Source organism: Myodes glareolus, chromosome 3 (genome assembly GCF_982192425.1).
Source record: "Myodes glareolus chromosome 3, mMyoGla1.1, whole genome shotgun sequence".
Classification (NCBI taxonomy): Eukaryota; Metazoa; Chordata; class Mammalia; order Rodentia; family Cricetidae; genus Myodes; species Myodes glareolus.
Window position 1 is genome coordinate 72,604,549 of NC_142028.1, and position 16,390 is coordinate 72,620,938.

General features: G+C 38.1%; 1 protein-coding gene across 11 annotated transcripts in view; it reads right to left on the reverse strand.

The window, feature by feature from the left end:
* Positions 1-16,390, reverse strand: part of Scmh1 (Scm polycomb group protein homolog 1) — a 153,126-nt gene that overhangs the window by 18,234 nt on the left and 118,502 nt on the right. For all 11 annotated transcript variants that reach the window (XM_085686511.2, XM_087904654.1, XM_085686510.2 and 8 more), the window contains 2 exons: positions 11,930-12,159; positions 7,161-7,287 (listed from right to left, as the gene is read on the reverse strand). In XM_085686511.2, the coding sequence (XP_085542637.1) occupies positions 7,161-7,287; positions 11,930-12,159 (357 nt within the window). The remainder of the gene's footprint in view (positions 1-7,160; positions 7,288-11,929; positions 12,160-16,390) is intronic.

Below are 16,390 nucleotides of genomic sequence, written 5' to 3' on the forward strand. Positions count from 1 at the left end.
TTTACGTGGATCATATGGTGAAACACCAAAGGCCAAACTATGCAACCTTCAGAAGACTGTCGGTTTTAGACATGCATCTTATTGTTCTCTGTCACACTTGACCAACAGGTAGCGGTAGGCATGATACTGTGCCAGTTTCTGTGTCTAGGACTAAGAAACTAGCAGTTTTTACTTCTTCTTTTTGGTATATTTATTCTTCGATCCCAACTATCTATCATGTGTAAAAAAACAAGTCATCTTGCAGAGAGGTTCACGTGGAGAAACGGGCAGAACCAATATGCCATGTGGAAAAGTAGATCTCCAAACCTAGTCAGCTCCTTTCCCCACCTGGCATTGTATGCAATACATGAGCTGTCTTCACACCGAATGCCCTTAGTGTTTCAAACTAGAAAGTTTTGTAGTAGTTTGTCATATAGCAAAGGCTTATCAGAACAGATTCTGATACAAGATGCTTCAGAAACAAATGCCAAACACACATCACAAGCTTTGGAACCAGGTGGCAGAAAGCACCACAAGCAAAGTACCAGTGGGAACTCAAGTCTTCGGTTAGTTATTATTTTTTCTTTAGTGCTGGGGACCAAATCCAGGGCTTCATACAAGCTAAGCAAGTGCTCTACCACTGAGCTACATTCCCAGCCCCTTTAAGAGTTTTAATGGAAGCCTAAAGTTTCCCAGAAGGCTACCCATCCAGGGTTTAGGAAAGTGGAGACAACAGTAACTGGAGAGTGAAGGATGGGGCACAAGTACTAGGAAGGAACCGAAAGTCTGATATGACTGTTGCCCATAATAGCATAAAACAGGAAATGTACTTAATGAGCTCAATGAAAGAGCTACAATTTTAAAAGTCATCAAAATGCTACCTGCCTTCTTGCTGCTTATGATAAAATGTAAGATATGAGATAAAATCCTTTATTAAGTGGTAAGAAAGAAGGTGGGGTATGGTGGCATGTATTTTCAGTCCCAGCATTTATAACAGAGGCAGGTGAATCTGAGTCTGGTGCCAGTCTGGTCTACATCATGAGTATCAAGAGAGCCAGGGCTACATAGTGAGACTTTGTCTTCTCAAAAACAAACAAACAAACAAACAAAGAATCAGAAAAGGTCGAAGAATATGCTTCATAGACTTCTTTCAGACCAAAGATTTTCTAAGAAATTTGCTAAGGGAAATCCTTGTAGACTCTTTTCTTTATACAACAAGATTAATTTTTTCCCTTTAAAAATATTTTAATTAAAATACAATTACATAATTAACCCCCCAAAGTTCTCTCTGATGTCTCCTTCCTTCCATTCCCTCTCAAATTCATAGCCTTTTTCTTTAATTATTAAGATTTTCCAGGGTACTTTTAGTTGTATCTGCAGAGGAAGTAAACCCTGATGTTATTCAGAGAAGCTATCATTTTGTTAGAATGATCGCCAACATGAACTTTAGAAGATTCAGAGACATACAAAATGGAGAACATTTGCTTTTCCAGCCCCACTTATTTTTATTCTTCTCTCATATATTACAACCCAACCAGTTTCCTCTCCCTCCTCTCCTCTCACTGCCCCCCACCACCCCAGATCCACTCTACCTCTGTTTCCCTTCAGAAAAGGGCAGGCCTCCCAGGGATATCAACCAAACATGGCATATCAAATTGAAACTAGGTGTCTAACTACAGTCCCAGAGGATCTGACATACTCTTCTGGTATGTATAGGTACCATACACATACTTGCAGGTAAATATCCATATCCATAATATAATCTCTTTGGACTCCCAACCTTTCTTAGGCAAGCAGAAGGGAGAAGACTACATAGGTATCTCATGGCAAATGAGAAACAGAACTACAAATGTCTAGGAAGCAGCAGCACTGGACCTAATTAAGGATTTGGCTCATGTGCTCATTTGAATTCTGGAATTTCTCAGATTAGTGACTGCTGCACACTATAAAGTCATCCTAACCCTACCTACAGCCACATGTTTGCTATGTGATGGAGAGGAACAACATCCAGGTCCTGTGGCTGAGAAATGTCACAGAGGAGTACTTGTGTATCTGTATCTCACTCAGAGGATGAGACAGACGCTGGACCTTCATGTAATGAGATAAGACTTTTGATGAAGAGTCCTGTGGGGGAAGAATTAACTTCTCAAGCAGGAAAAATGTAAATAATTTATATTTAGAGAGTTGTCTTAAGTAGTTTTAAAACATAGTTCATGATTCTTTAACTTGCCTCCACTGAGAGGTGAGCTCCGATTAGGGATTCCTTATTACTGAATTTAGGTTTTGTGGCTGACTGATCAATAGAATATGGTTGAAATGATGCCATCTATGCTAAGTTTGGGGCTTGGGCATTAGTCTCTTTCTAACCATATTCTACTGATAGTGTGTATGGCGGCTAGGACAAGTTGGAGTTCTCTGGGAAGAGATATCTCAATTGAGAAAATACCTCGATATGACTGGCCTACAGGCAAGTCTGTAGGGCATTTTCTTGATTGATGATTGGTGTGGTAGGGCCCAGCCCATTGTGGGCAGTGCTAACCCTGGGTAGGTGGTCCTGGACAGTATAAGGAAGCAGGCTCAGTAAGCCCTGAGGAGCAGGACACTAAGCAGAATTCCTATATAGCTTCTGCTTCAGTTCCTACCTCCAGGTTGTTGATCTAACTTCCTTTGAGGGTGGACAGTGATGTGAAAGTGTACACCAAACAAACCCTTTCCTCACCAAGTTTCTTTTCACCAAGCTGTTGTTTTGTTTTGTTTGTTTGTTTTTGAGACAAGGTTTCTACAAGTACAGCCCAGGCTGTCCTAGGATAGACTTTGTAGACCAGGCTGACCTTGAACTCAGAGATCTGGTAGCCTCTGCCTCCAGAGTGCTAGGATTAAAGGTGTGCCACTACTACTGGGCTTAGTCACACCATTTTATCACAGTAAGAGGAAACTTTAAGTTAGAATGATTACAGAATCAGTCAACTCTCTAGACAGAAAGAGTACAAGGTCAACTTGAACAATACTCAAAAGACTGTCTCAAAACAAAACACCAAAAAAATCAAAACAAACTAAACAAAAACCCATCAACAAAACCAAAATAATAAATATTAAAAGAAGCCAGGTGAAAAAAATCATCTTACCTATAGGATAATAGAAACTATGCAAGCAGAGAAAATATAAGGAAATATCTAAATTATTTTGAGAGAAGCCTCCACCAACCTAGATTTCTGAACCCCATGAAATTCTCCTTTAAATGTGAAGGAGAAATAAAGATAAAGAAAAGTCAAAATAGTATCTCTCAAGAAATTTTAAGTCCTTTAGTAAGAGATAAAACAGATCAGAAACCTAGATTATAAAATAAGGAAGGGCTAAGGAGTATAACTCAGTGATATACTACACTTACTACAAGACCCTAGGTTTGATGACCAAAACTACTGAATAAATAAATAAATGAACAAAAGAGAAGAAAATAGGAGAAAGACTAAATGAAGACAGTGTAAATATTTTTATTCTTAATTTACTAAAATTTATTTTCAATAATTATCAACAATAATTATCAATAATATATTTGATTACCTATGCTAATATGTGAGTATATATTTAAATATAAGTGAAATGATTACTACTAATGTCTTAGTAACTGTTCTATTACTGTGAAGAGAAACCATGACCAACACAATTTTTTTTTGTAAGTGTTTTGTTTTGAGACAGAGTTGGTGTGGAAGAATTGTCTGCATTCTGTCAATCATGTATTTTAATAAAACGCTGATTGGCCAGGCAGGAAGTATAGGCGGGTCAACCAGGCAGGAAGTAGAGGCGGGGCAATGAGAATTGGAGAAGGCTAAGGAGGAGGAAGCTCCCTCCGCCATTCCTGCCCAGATCACAGAAGAGGCAACATGTGAGCTGCCACGCTGAGAAAGGTACTGAGCCGTGTGGCTAACATAGATAATGATAATGGAAATAATGGGTTAGAATAAGTCATAAGAACTAATAAGTAGCCTGACCTAATGGGCCAATCAGTTTATAACCTAATATAGACTCTGTGTTATTTTCTTTGTGAATTGCTGGCTGTTGGGTACCGGGCGGGACAGAAACCCCAACAAGTCGGCCCTTCATGTTACACAGAGTCTCTCTACAGAGCCCTAGCTGTCCTGGAATTCACTAAGTAGAGCCGGCTGGCCTTGAACTCACAGAAATATGCCTGCTTCTGTCACCTGAGTACTGAGATTAAAGGCATGTGTCATCATGCCTGGCTACAAAGGTAACTCTGATCAAGTATTTAATTGGTGGCTTCCTTACAATTTCAGAGGTTTAATCTATTCTTATCACGGTGGTACAAATAGTGCTGGAGCCATAGCTGAGAGCTACATCATGATTCACAGGGGATGGGAGGAAACACACACACACACACACACACACACACACACACACACACACGGCCTGAGTTCAACACCTAGGACCTACAAAGTGGAAAGAAAAAACAGACTTCCTTTCTGCAGCACTGTCCTCTGATCTTCACCTATGCACTGTGGCATATGTCAACTCCAAGTATATAAATGAAAAACAAAACAACCAAAAACCCAGAAAACCAGATAGAACTACAAGGAATCAATTATTGTAGATGGAAACTTCAACACCTTCTATCAGAAATGAATAGATACAGAGGAAATTAAATATAAAATTAGCAAGAATATAACTGAAATCAATAGTATCATCAATCAACTGGCTATAATTGATATCAAATAACTATTTTATCCAATAACAGTAGCTCAAGCTCACAAAGACCAGTGAGAAAGGCAGACCACATCCTGGGCTACAGAACACTTGAACAAATTTAAAACAGAAACTAAAAAACAGTATACTCTTTCATGTCACAATTGAGTTAAGATAGGAAATACCCAAATATGTAGTCGTTAAAACAACATATCCCTAAAAATACATAAGACAAGTTAATAGTATGAGAAATTAAAAATATTTTAACTTAATCAATATGCAAAAAAATCTGAAATCTGTGAGATACAAGAGAAGCAGTTCTGAGAAGCAAAGCACACAATGAAAAGATTTAGAAAAGAAACATCCCAAATCAGTAATACAAATTTACACCCAAAGAAACTCAAAAAAAAAAGAAATTAAACCCAGACTAAGCAGAAGAGAATAAAAATTAGAGAAGAAACTAATGAAATTTAAAGAAAAAAAATTAAAAAAAAACACCCCAAAAACCAAAAGTTGGTTTTGTGAAAAGATAAAAGATATGGCACCAATAACTTCTATCAGAAGTGGTAAGGAAGACACTGCTACATGTCATATAGTTAGTAAAAGGATAATGATATTATGAATCCCCGTTTCCTGGCTTTCGAGTGGGTCTAGGGAAAACCTAGTTCTCCATAGCCGTTCTCATTCTTTCCATATCTAGTCTACCCCCACTCCTTTGAGACTCCCTGCTGACGTAGAGAACCACTCTCGACAAGGGACACATAGTTGTCACACTTGGCTGGAATCCAAAACTGCTCTTTACCAGGGACCCCATAGATGCTACACTTGACTAGAACCCAGAATGGGGAAACAGCAAGGAAAGAACAAAACACACTTGTAGTTCTTTGAAAGAAAATAGCCCCCAAAGGGAGTGGCAATATTAGGAGTTGTGGTTTTGTTGCAGTGGATGTGGTCTTGTTGGAGGAAGTGTGTCACTGTGGGGGTGGGGTTTGAGGTTTCATATATGCTCAAGCCACACCCAGTGTTCGGTTCACTTCCTGTTGCCTGCACAAGATGTAGAACTCTCACCAGTCTCTCCAGTACCATGTCTGCCCTAATGCCACCATGTCCCACCCTGATGATAATGGACTGAACCTCTGACCTGTAAGTCACCCAATTAAATGTTTTCCTTGTAAGAGTTGTCATGATTATAGTTTCTCTTCACAGCAATAGAAACCCTAAGACAACACCCACCCATCAAAGGTAAGACTGGATATTTATACCCAGAAACATCTCAAATGTTATAACACTAGCTGCCCAGATCCCAGTGGAAACACAAACATGAACAACCAAGACAATACTCCTCCAGCAGAAGCCATCAGACCTATTGTAGTAGGCTCTGAGGACCTTGAAGTGGACATTACTAAATGCTTTAATGAAGACAATGAAAACAGAAAGAGTTGAATGAAATAATGAAAACAACTTAAGATCTGAAAGTATAATTTAGCAAATAAATAGAATTGCTAAAGAAAAGTCAAGTTGAAATAAAATTCAAAATGAAAAATTCAGTAAGTTAAACAAAAAACCTCAGCAACAGATGAAGACACGAAGAGAGACTTTCAGGTCTTGAAGACAAAGTGGAAGAAAGTGCACTAAAGGTTATAGGCATTTTACAGCTACCTTGATAGGTATTTTATAAAATGGGAACACATATGACTTTTGCATGTGTCAGCCAGTGTATAACACACACACCCCCCCAGGTTGATTATCCATTCTCATTAGCTACCAGATTTTACTTTGAATCAATCATTCATTGTCTGGTACCCAAAGTAAAATTCATTTTCACTGTATCAAGGTTTGCTTCCACTAATGATTTTTTTTTAAATTCAGAAGCTTTTCATCTATACTGGAATGGTGGCAGCCTTATGCTACAAGGCTTCTGAAAGGTAGAAGGATCCATTAATAAGGAAATGACCCAACTAAACAAGATGAGTATTACTCTAAACTGGATCAGCAAGCTTTGAATGTTTTCCTATTCTTTGCAACCTGCCCCAGTTTCCCAGCTTTGAGTTCACAGAACAATTACCCCAGTTTTTTTTTGTGTGTGTGTGTGTATTTCTTTTTTTCCATTTTTTTTCTTTTTTTAAAGGTTTATTTATTTATTTATTATGTATACAGTGTTCTGCCTGCATGTGTGCCTGCAGGCCAGAAGAGGGACCAGATCTCATTACAGATGGCTGTGAGCCACCATGTGGTTGCTGGGAATTGAACTCAGGACCTCTGAAAGAACAGACAGTGCTCTTAACCTCCAAGCCATCTCCCCAGCTGTTTTTTTTTCCTTATCGTTCTGACAAAATGAAAGTTTTATATTTCAAAAGCTATACAGAATTCTTTTAGACCTAGGTTTACACATGGACAGGGTTAGTTATTGGTAGAAGACAAGAGGAAATGTAGACACTATGCCTCAGGGGCAAACTGCAGCTAGTTCCATCCTCTGCTCTTACCTGTGGGAGCCTGCATGGCTGAACTGGGGATGGTGGCAGCATCTTGGGGAACAGTGCTGGTATCCGGTTCAGGGGTGCTGGTTGTTGGTGAGGTGGGTGGTGGGCTCAGCAAAGTTCGAGGTTTCCTCTGTTAAAATGGATGGGAAAAGTTTGCTACCTGTGCATGGTACTTTCCCCTTTCATTTCTCTATTCCTAGCACTCAGTACACCCATGAAACAAACATATTTATTAATGGAACCACATTTTATTTGCTACTCAGTATCTGGCCCCAAAGTTGTACATACTGAAAGTACTTAGTAAACATTTTCTGTTTAATGCACTTTTTTTTTTTTGTCAAGACAGGGTTTCTCTGTAGTAATGCACTTTTATGCTAGATTCAGTATCATAAGAACTCTAAATCTTTTGTAAATTGGGCAGATAAAAGCAGAAAGCATGCTATGGCTTAATGCTATTTTGTTTCTTTCTCTAAATGGAATTGAACCTTCTGACTCTACCAGATGCTTTCCTCTGCCTCCTCTCTTTAACTCATTACCTGCTACTCCTTCCCTTAATAATCTAACAGTCCCCAGTCAGAATTCTCTAAAACTCTGCGATTTTATCTGGCTCACATCTTACAATTTTAAGCTTTCTCTTCAACAGGAAATGTTCTTTTTTATGTTATAAATTTATGTCCATCTAGGAAGTTCTCTTACTTTTCTTCTTAGCTCCATACTTTGTACTGTTCATGTGCTATCATTACTTGCTTGCACACTGATGCTCCCTATTGACTTAGAGCTCCGTGAAGGTCTGAGTGCCATTCCTCACATGGCACTTAACACATAAGTATTAATAAATGTTTATCATGAAGCATATAGTATAGATTACCAAAAAGGGGGTAATCAAGAAGATCTGAGAGAAACCTTTTATTGTTATTATTTTTTGCTGGAACTCAGAATGTTTCCAAAAACAGTTTCTAAAAGCCTTTGGGTATACAAGGAAAACAACTATTACCAAGATCCAAAAATCATCTTTTACAAAGTATGAATCTGCTGTATAAATCTGCTGCCCTCTAAGGACACATAATTTAATCTACAGAGATTTGCTGATGGCAGTGGTCATCTATCAGATGGCTTCACATGAGGAAGTCATCAAGCAAAACCCTTATTAGAAATGGACATATGCTTACAATATCAGATACTCCTGAAAGTAAAATTCTATGTAAGTAGGAAGTCATAATAGAAGGTAAATAAATACAAATTCAACTTCAATGAGTTGGTACTATGATTTCAGGGTCCCTCAAAGAGTGGCCTGGTAAGCTGAGTTGTAGAAGAAAGCGGAAAGATGGAAGGTATCATTAGCATTTTAGGTGTAATTACATGTATTACACAGATTCATGCATTAACTTTGATGTGGGATTCCCCTCTGTATGCTATAAATATGTTTTATTACCATTGGTTAATAAAGAAGCTATATTGGCCTACGGCAGGGCAGAATATATGCAGTCTGGAAGAATACAGAGAGAGAGTAGGAGGAATCAGGGAGACGTCATATAGCTGCCCAAGGAGACAGACACCGGAACTTTGTTTGTAGGCCACAACCTTGCGGTGATACACTGATTAATAGAAATGGGTTAATTTAAGATATAAGAGTTAGTAAGAAGCCTGAGCTAATAGGCCAAACAGTGTTGTAATAATATAGTTTCTGTGATTATTCAGGTCTAGTTGGCTGGGAATGAATGAGCAGTCTCCACCTACAAACTTAGTTCCACTTAACAGGGGGTAAGGAGACTCAACACCTTACTGAAAGAAGCTATTCCAAAGTCACACGGTGACCATAAATGGGGATGAGACCAAAACCTAAATGTGTCTGGTTTCTAAGACTTTCTTTTTGTTTCAAAAAGAAGCGGTGTCATCACATGGAAGGCTTATACTTTCATATGATTATGCAAAAGAGTAAAAGGGGTCAGATGTTAGGACACAAATCATGATACCATGAGAATATTTACTTTCAAGAGAATGGCTACTATGTTTTTGACTTCCTGAAGGGTGCAGAGCAGAGCAATCATAATAACTGAGTTCTCAGTTTTCAAAGGATATTCAAAGCCCTATAATGTAATCATCTTCAAAAACAAGAAAATAAAAACAAGCAAGCAAACAAACAAACAAAACTACTTTGCTCCTCCATCTTTCTCACCTTTCCATTTGTCTTAGTGGCATAGGGGTTACTGTGTACCATGTAGTATACCCTTCTGTGTAAACAGCTTTACTCGCAAATGTTCACTATTTAATGCATTGCTGGCCAGGTTCAAGGCCTCTGGCTTTCAGCACACCATGAACACTAGACCCTCACCAACACTCTTCTCGGAGTGTTGCTTCCTTAGTCAGTTTTCTTGTTTTTGTTTTAGTCTTTTTAAATTTGCTTTTTAGTTAATACTCTTATTTATATTTATTTATCTTTATTATATTTTTGTTATTTCTTTTAAGGTTTCCCTTGAGGGGCCATTACAAGAGTAATGGCAAATGTAGAGAGACTGGGAAATGAATGTGACTGGAGTGCATAATGTGATATTCTTAAAGAATCAATAATAATTATGATAAAGATTATCATAACTGAAGATTATAGTAATTTTAATATTTAGCATTCTGATTCTATGATTTCAATGTTTTTTCCTACTTATTCTGTTTTATTTTGAAGAGAAATTCTAGAATATATTTAAATGGCTTGTACTTTGTTAACTACCAAAATGTATGCTAAAACAAATTTAAAAGGATTTGGTGACAGGTAACAGGTAAAATAAATTAAAAGATTTTTCTGAAAAAAAATCATCTTCAATATTTCTGCCTTCTTTTTCTAGAAACGGATCCCTGGCAGTTCCACCTAGTCCCTGAGAAAACACTTGTAAGTACGGGAGCTTACTACTATTTGAGATAGCTCCTTTTATACTGAAACAAAGACCTTCTGTTTTAATTTCAGTTTGTTCTCTCATTTTTGTTTTTGGAGTCTCTCAGATACAGACATTCTCTCTTTTGACTACCCTCAAGATATGCCCACGTAATCAAAACCAAGCCCCTCTGGCCTTGCATTCTTAGGACCTTTATTCAGCCTCTCCTCCACAGGATGAGAAAGCGAAGAGTGAAGTAATGCTGTGATACAGTAACAGCAGCAGCAGTAGCAGTTGTCGTCTTAGTAGTAATAACACTGCAGGACCAGCGCTAGGTATTAGCAGTGAATATTATACAGAAAGAGTAAGCAGTGACATTGAGAATTTAAATCCAATTAAAAAAAAAGACAATTAAGAGCGGTAGTGTCATGACTAGAATCATCCATTCATTCGTCCATCCATCCATCTTACATATACAGAACATCTCCTGTGAGACTGGGATACAAGGAGGAAGAGAGAAGAGAAGGTTAGGTGCTTTACCTTGAGGAGCTTATACTCTACAAGGACTAATGTTAGCTAGAGTTATTAACAAGCATAGCAAATCAACCAAATAACCAACTCTAGGGAAAATATGGGACTGCAATGGAGGTCCAGAGAGAACAGGACATCATTTCCACAGGGTGATTCAAGTAATCAAATTCAGAAGGGAGGTTTTGAGAAACCCTTGATCATTAGGAAGTGGAGGAGAGATGATAACAAGGGCCCTAGAGAAGTTTCTTTTTTTTTTTCACACCATTTCTTTTGCTAGGGAAGCTATCCGTGGAAACACTGAATGATTTAAGAAGTAGTACAATCATTCAGTAGCCATGCTCAGTGAAGCTTGACTTGATCTTTTCCTACATTAGAGGAAAGTATATGTGATGCGGGAGAATTGTCTGTATTCTGTCAATCATATTTTAATAAAACGCTGATTGGCCAGGCAGGCAGTATAGAAGGGAAAACCAGACAGGAAGTAGAGGTGATGCAATGAGAACAGGAAAATTCTGGGAAGCAGAGAGGTTCCTCCGCCACTCCTGTGCAGACCATCAAAGAGGCAGCATGTAACTTGCCCTGCTGAGAAAGGTATGGAGCCATGTGCTAACATAGATAAGGATAATGGGGTAACATAAGTTATAATAGCTAATAAGTAGCCTGACCTAATGGGCCAATCAGTTTATAACCTTATGGAGTCCTGTGTGTGATTTTCTCTTTGGGATTTGCCGGCTGCGGGGTACTGGGCGGGACAGAAACCCCAACATGCCAGCCCCTCATGTTACATATATGACCCTTAGGTGTGTGTGTAGTGGTGACCTTGGAACTAGATGTAAAACCAGTAAATGTAGTCTGTCATTCACTTGCTATATGGTCTTAAGAAAATCATTTCACATGTCTAACTTTTAATTTACTTCATAATAAAGTAATGCTAATAGTCTCCCAGAGCTTTGTGATGATCATGATATGAATGCAATAGCATCTAATATAGTCTGACATTAAATAATTAAATGAAGTTTTAAAAAGAAATCTTAGCAATAGCAAACGAAATACATTTACAGAATTAATATATTCTATTTACATGCTAGGCATCTATTTTGTGAAGGTTAATGAGAGGCAGGATCTTTTATCTATGGAAGACATTGGATAGACTCTCTCAAAAACTAAAATTGGTTTCCTATTCCTACTATCCTATCTCTAACATTAGTAAACTACAAGTAAGTGCTAGAATAGAGATGATAATCTAGATTTCTCCTAAAAACCACCAACTAGGTGGACAAGATGGCTAGATGTGCTCCTTTTCGAGATGAAATATGTGGCTGAATTGCCTCTTTGCTGTTTCATACCTCTTTCTGGGAAGCCCACATTTTTACCTACCTTACTGCCAGGTTTGGGACCCCTCTTCTTTGGGAATTTCAAAGGTTCAGCTGACTTGGATGGGGTAGAGGTGGGATGGGGAATAAGGATCTTGGGTGTTCGGCCCCGCTTCTTTCCTGGTTTGCGCCCCCTCTGCCCTGGTTGATGCTCCAAGACAGTTTTGGTGCTGTGGATGCTGGGCTTCTCAGTATTCACATCAGATGCAGGGGAAGGATTCTTTGGAATCACAACTGTAAGAAAAAGACTCATTCTATTATTCCTCTTCCTGTATTTCCACCTGTCTTAATTAGGATTTCTCTTGTGACAAAACACAATGACCAAAAAGCAATCTGGGGAGGAAAGGGTTTATTGAGCTTATACTTCCACACTGTAGAGCATCACTGAAAGAAGCCAGGACAGGATCTCAAACAGAGCAGGAACCTGAAGGCAGAAGCTGATGCAGAGGTCATGGAGGGGTGCTGCTTACTGGCTTGTTTCCCATGGCTTGCTCTGCCTTTTTTTATAGAACCCAGAACCATCAGCTAAGGGGTGGTACCATTCACAATGGGCTGGGCTCTCCCCCATCAATCACTAACTAATTAAGAAAATGCCTTACAGCTGGATCATATGGATGCATCTTCTCAATTGAAGCTCCCTCCTTTCAGATGACTCTAGCTTGTATCAAGTTGACATAAGATTAGCCAAGACACTATCCCAGACAGAAGAAAAAAATAACATTTCTGTTCAGGGAGTTTGTCCTAGTTTCTTGACATTTGACCTAGATGCTTAGAAAATTACAAAACAAATTGAGTTTATTTGGGCTACAATAGAAGTTTCTTTAAAAAATAATTTCTAGTAGATACAGGAAAATATTAAAGATTTCCCTAATTATCTTAGAGAAGCATTGTGACCCAAGTTCAAGGTGAAGCCTGTGGCTAGAACCAGAGGCTCAGAACTGGGACAGATCTCAGGAGTTTATAGTCTTTTTCTGATGAGAATTAAGATCTAATAGAAGAGAAGTGGTGCCTCTCAGTGGCTACTCAGTGAGGCAAGAACTTTGTTTTCAAAGTGAACACTGACAGCCAAGGTGATATCAACATGGCTGAGGTTTTAGCATGATTAGTGCAGTGTGTGTGTGTGAAACATGAAAATGGAAATCATTTCTCCTCAATTTAAAATGTTTGCTCTTCATTAAAGTCTAAATCCTTTATCGTGATTCCCAAAAGTTCAGACTTTTGACTCTTCTTTGCACTCTAGTTATGATTGATGTCATACATCAACCTTTATTCTAGTTGCTTTATATATTGAGCTCTTCATTACTCTTATGTATCAATACTTAATTTTCTTTCTTTCTTTTTTTCATTTTTTCGAGACAGGACTTTTCTGTAGCCTTGGAGCCTATCCTGGAATGAGCTTTTGCACCGCCACCAAGCAATTTTCCAAGCTTAATCTAAGACCACATTCTTATTGAAGTCTTCTCTGACCAGGACACCATTAAGTCAGCACTTCTAAAGTATTCTGTGGACTACTTAATTTTATGTCATTCATTCATCTTCTCCTTAAATTTAGACTATTTAGAGATAAGGAATACTTAATTCATTACAAAAATAATTATTGATCACTTGCCATAGGTTATATATTGTTTGAGTCCTGGGAATAGAACAGTGGACAAAGCAGACATAGTTTCCACTCAATTTAGTGGGAGAAATGGAAAAGGAATAATATGTATCAGAGTACCAAGTACTGACAAGTGCTATGATTCATGTAGGGTAAGGATACCACATTGTTTGGGAAGCATTCTTTTAAGAGAAGAGATTTAAGTACTGTTCCAAAGGGCAAGCCTATGAAGACCCCACTGAAGAGTTGTCAAAGACTGTTTTGATAAGTCTAATGTGTAACAAATAGAAATTCTAATGTGGGAACATGTTAGTGTTTGAAGTTAGTATAGATGGACATGAGTTTGCAATGTGGAGAATAGATTAGAGAAGAAAAGTAGTAAGAATGAACAGATTAAGCGGGGTAGCTAGCTACTAAACCGCTCTCTATGTAAGCACAAGGACTTACGTCTAAACCCAGGATCTATCTAAAAAAGTTGGGTGTGCTGGTATGTGCTTGGAATCCCAGCTCCAGAGAGACAGAGATAGGAAGACAGCTGGGGCTCCTTGGCCACCAGCCTACACTATCTAGTGGAGTGGCTCAATGAGAGACCTCAACTCAAAAAACAAGGTTTGTGTGGGGAGTGCTGGGGGATGGTGCAGTCAGTAAAGTGCTTGCAGTACAAGAAAGAGCATTCGAATTCAGACCTCTAGTACTCACATGGAGTCAACATATAGTACACAAAGACATACAAGTACTTGAAACTACTACTATATTCCATCATAATTCCCAACTTTAAAGAACTGAAATCCATCCCTAAAAATGGTGAAGGATGTGAAGGAATTAGAATTCAATACTCTTGATCTGAATATAAACCATTCTGGAAAACTGCTTAGTTGTATACCTTATGAACCAACAAAATAAACAATACGGTTACCAACAGACATGTGCTAGGATATTTATTACAGCATTTTTCATGACAAAAATGACAAACAGAAGAACAGAATGCAGTATATTCATAGAGAGGAACACCACAAGAATCACACAAGAACTACTGCTAACCATTTTTATATGTAACAACATAGCTGAATTTCACAGAAATAAGCTACATGAAAGAAGTCAAATAAAAATTAAATGACAAAAAGCCAGAGTATACAATTTGTGAATTGTGAAAACAGAAAAAAAGCAATCTAGATTGATAAGATGGTAGGTGCCTTTGAGGAAGTTGGATATTATGAGGGAACCTTCCAGATGCTTTAAATGAACTATATCAGCATAAAAGAAACAGAGAAGACAGAAAACAGGACTGTGGAGAAGGCTCAGTGCTTGCTGCATAAGAATGAGGATGTGAGTTAAGATCCCTAGCACTCACTGATAAAAGTGGGTCCTAGTGCTGTGCACCTGTGACACTGGTGGATTCCAGAGACTCATTAGCCACCCAGTCTAGCCTAAAAGGCAAGCTCCATGTTCACTGAGAATTTGTCTCAAAAGGGGGCAAGTAGAAAGCAACAGAGGAAGAAGACACCTGAAGTTGGTCTCTGGCCTCCACATGTGCATGTATGGGTCAGTATACCATTATACACATGTAAATACGTGCACACATGCATACATGCACACATACCCCACCAAAGTATAATGGTGCATTGAAATCTTGATATTATTAGAGAAACAGTAATTGGATTCAGAGTACATTTGAAGGAAGAGTTGACTTGACTGGATGTCAGGAAGCAAAAAATTAGCAAGCAAACCACAAAAGCATATTGAACACATCCAGTTAAAATTATATCTAATGAAAAAGAAGAGTTATACATGAAACAATGTTATTAGCTGGGACAGTTGGGAGATCAATGATGCCTTTTATTGGGGAGGAAAACACCAGAGAAAGAGATTCAGAATTGAATTTCTAAAATTGTTTCTTATGAGCTGTCTATTAGATATTAAAATACGGAAACGTTAATTAGGGAGTTATATATCTGAGTCTGGAATTCAAAGGAGATGCTAGAACTGAAGATAAAAATTTGAGAATCATCAGTGTGTTTAATGGTATGTAAAATCATTTGACTAAATAAGATTTTGTTGAGTATAAATACATAATCATGAAAAGAGAGAAAAAGATAGTTTCTAAGACACATTAATATACATCAGTTAGACAGAAGAGCTGGCAAAGAGATTAAAGAGTGGTCCAAAAGAGAATCCAAAAGAAAATGAGTATGAAGTCCCAGAAATCAAGAGAAGTGTTCCAGCACCTGAACCTGCTAACCATATCTAACATCACTTCACCTGGAACACGTCCAGTCTATCTTCTAACTTGATGGACTGAGAATACAACATATTTATCATCTCAGCTTCAAATCAGTTATCTTGAGGTCAGACACACCAAACTGAGGTTCAGTTAACAAAACAACTAGTCTTGTCAATGTAGAGAGAAAAATACAAGAGCTATTCTAGATTCTGAAGGTGAACATGACATACAGTTAATGCAATATATGGTTTGGTTTAGAGCCTGGGGGAAGATATATTTTAAAAAGGAATATTAGATCAATTGATAAGATTTACATACTGATTCTGGTAATATCTGATGTCAAGTGTGGCTTGCTGAGTCACTAGAGTAGGGCATCATACACATTACTGAATAAATCAGAGGATGTATTTATCCCCATGATTTGGCAATTCCAACCATAGGTATAAACACCAGGGAGGTTCTTGCACATATATATCAGCATATGTGCATTAATGCTCATAGTAGTATTATTTTTAATAACTAGCAAGTTATTAAAACTTGATCCAAATACTCACTATTAGTAAGATGGGTTTAGGCCGGGGCACAGCTCACTGGCAAAGCATGTGCTCATGGGCATCATGAGTCCTGGGTTTAATCTACAGCAC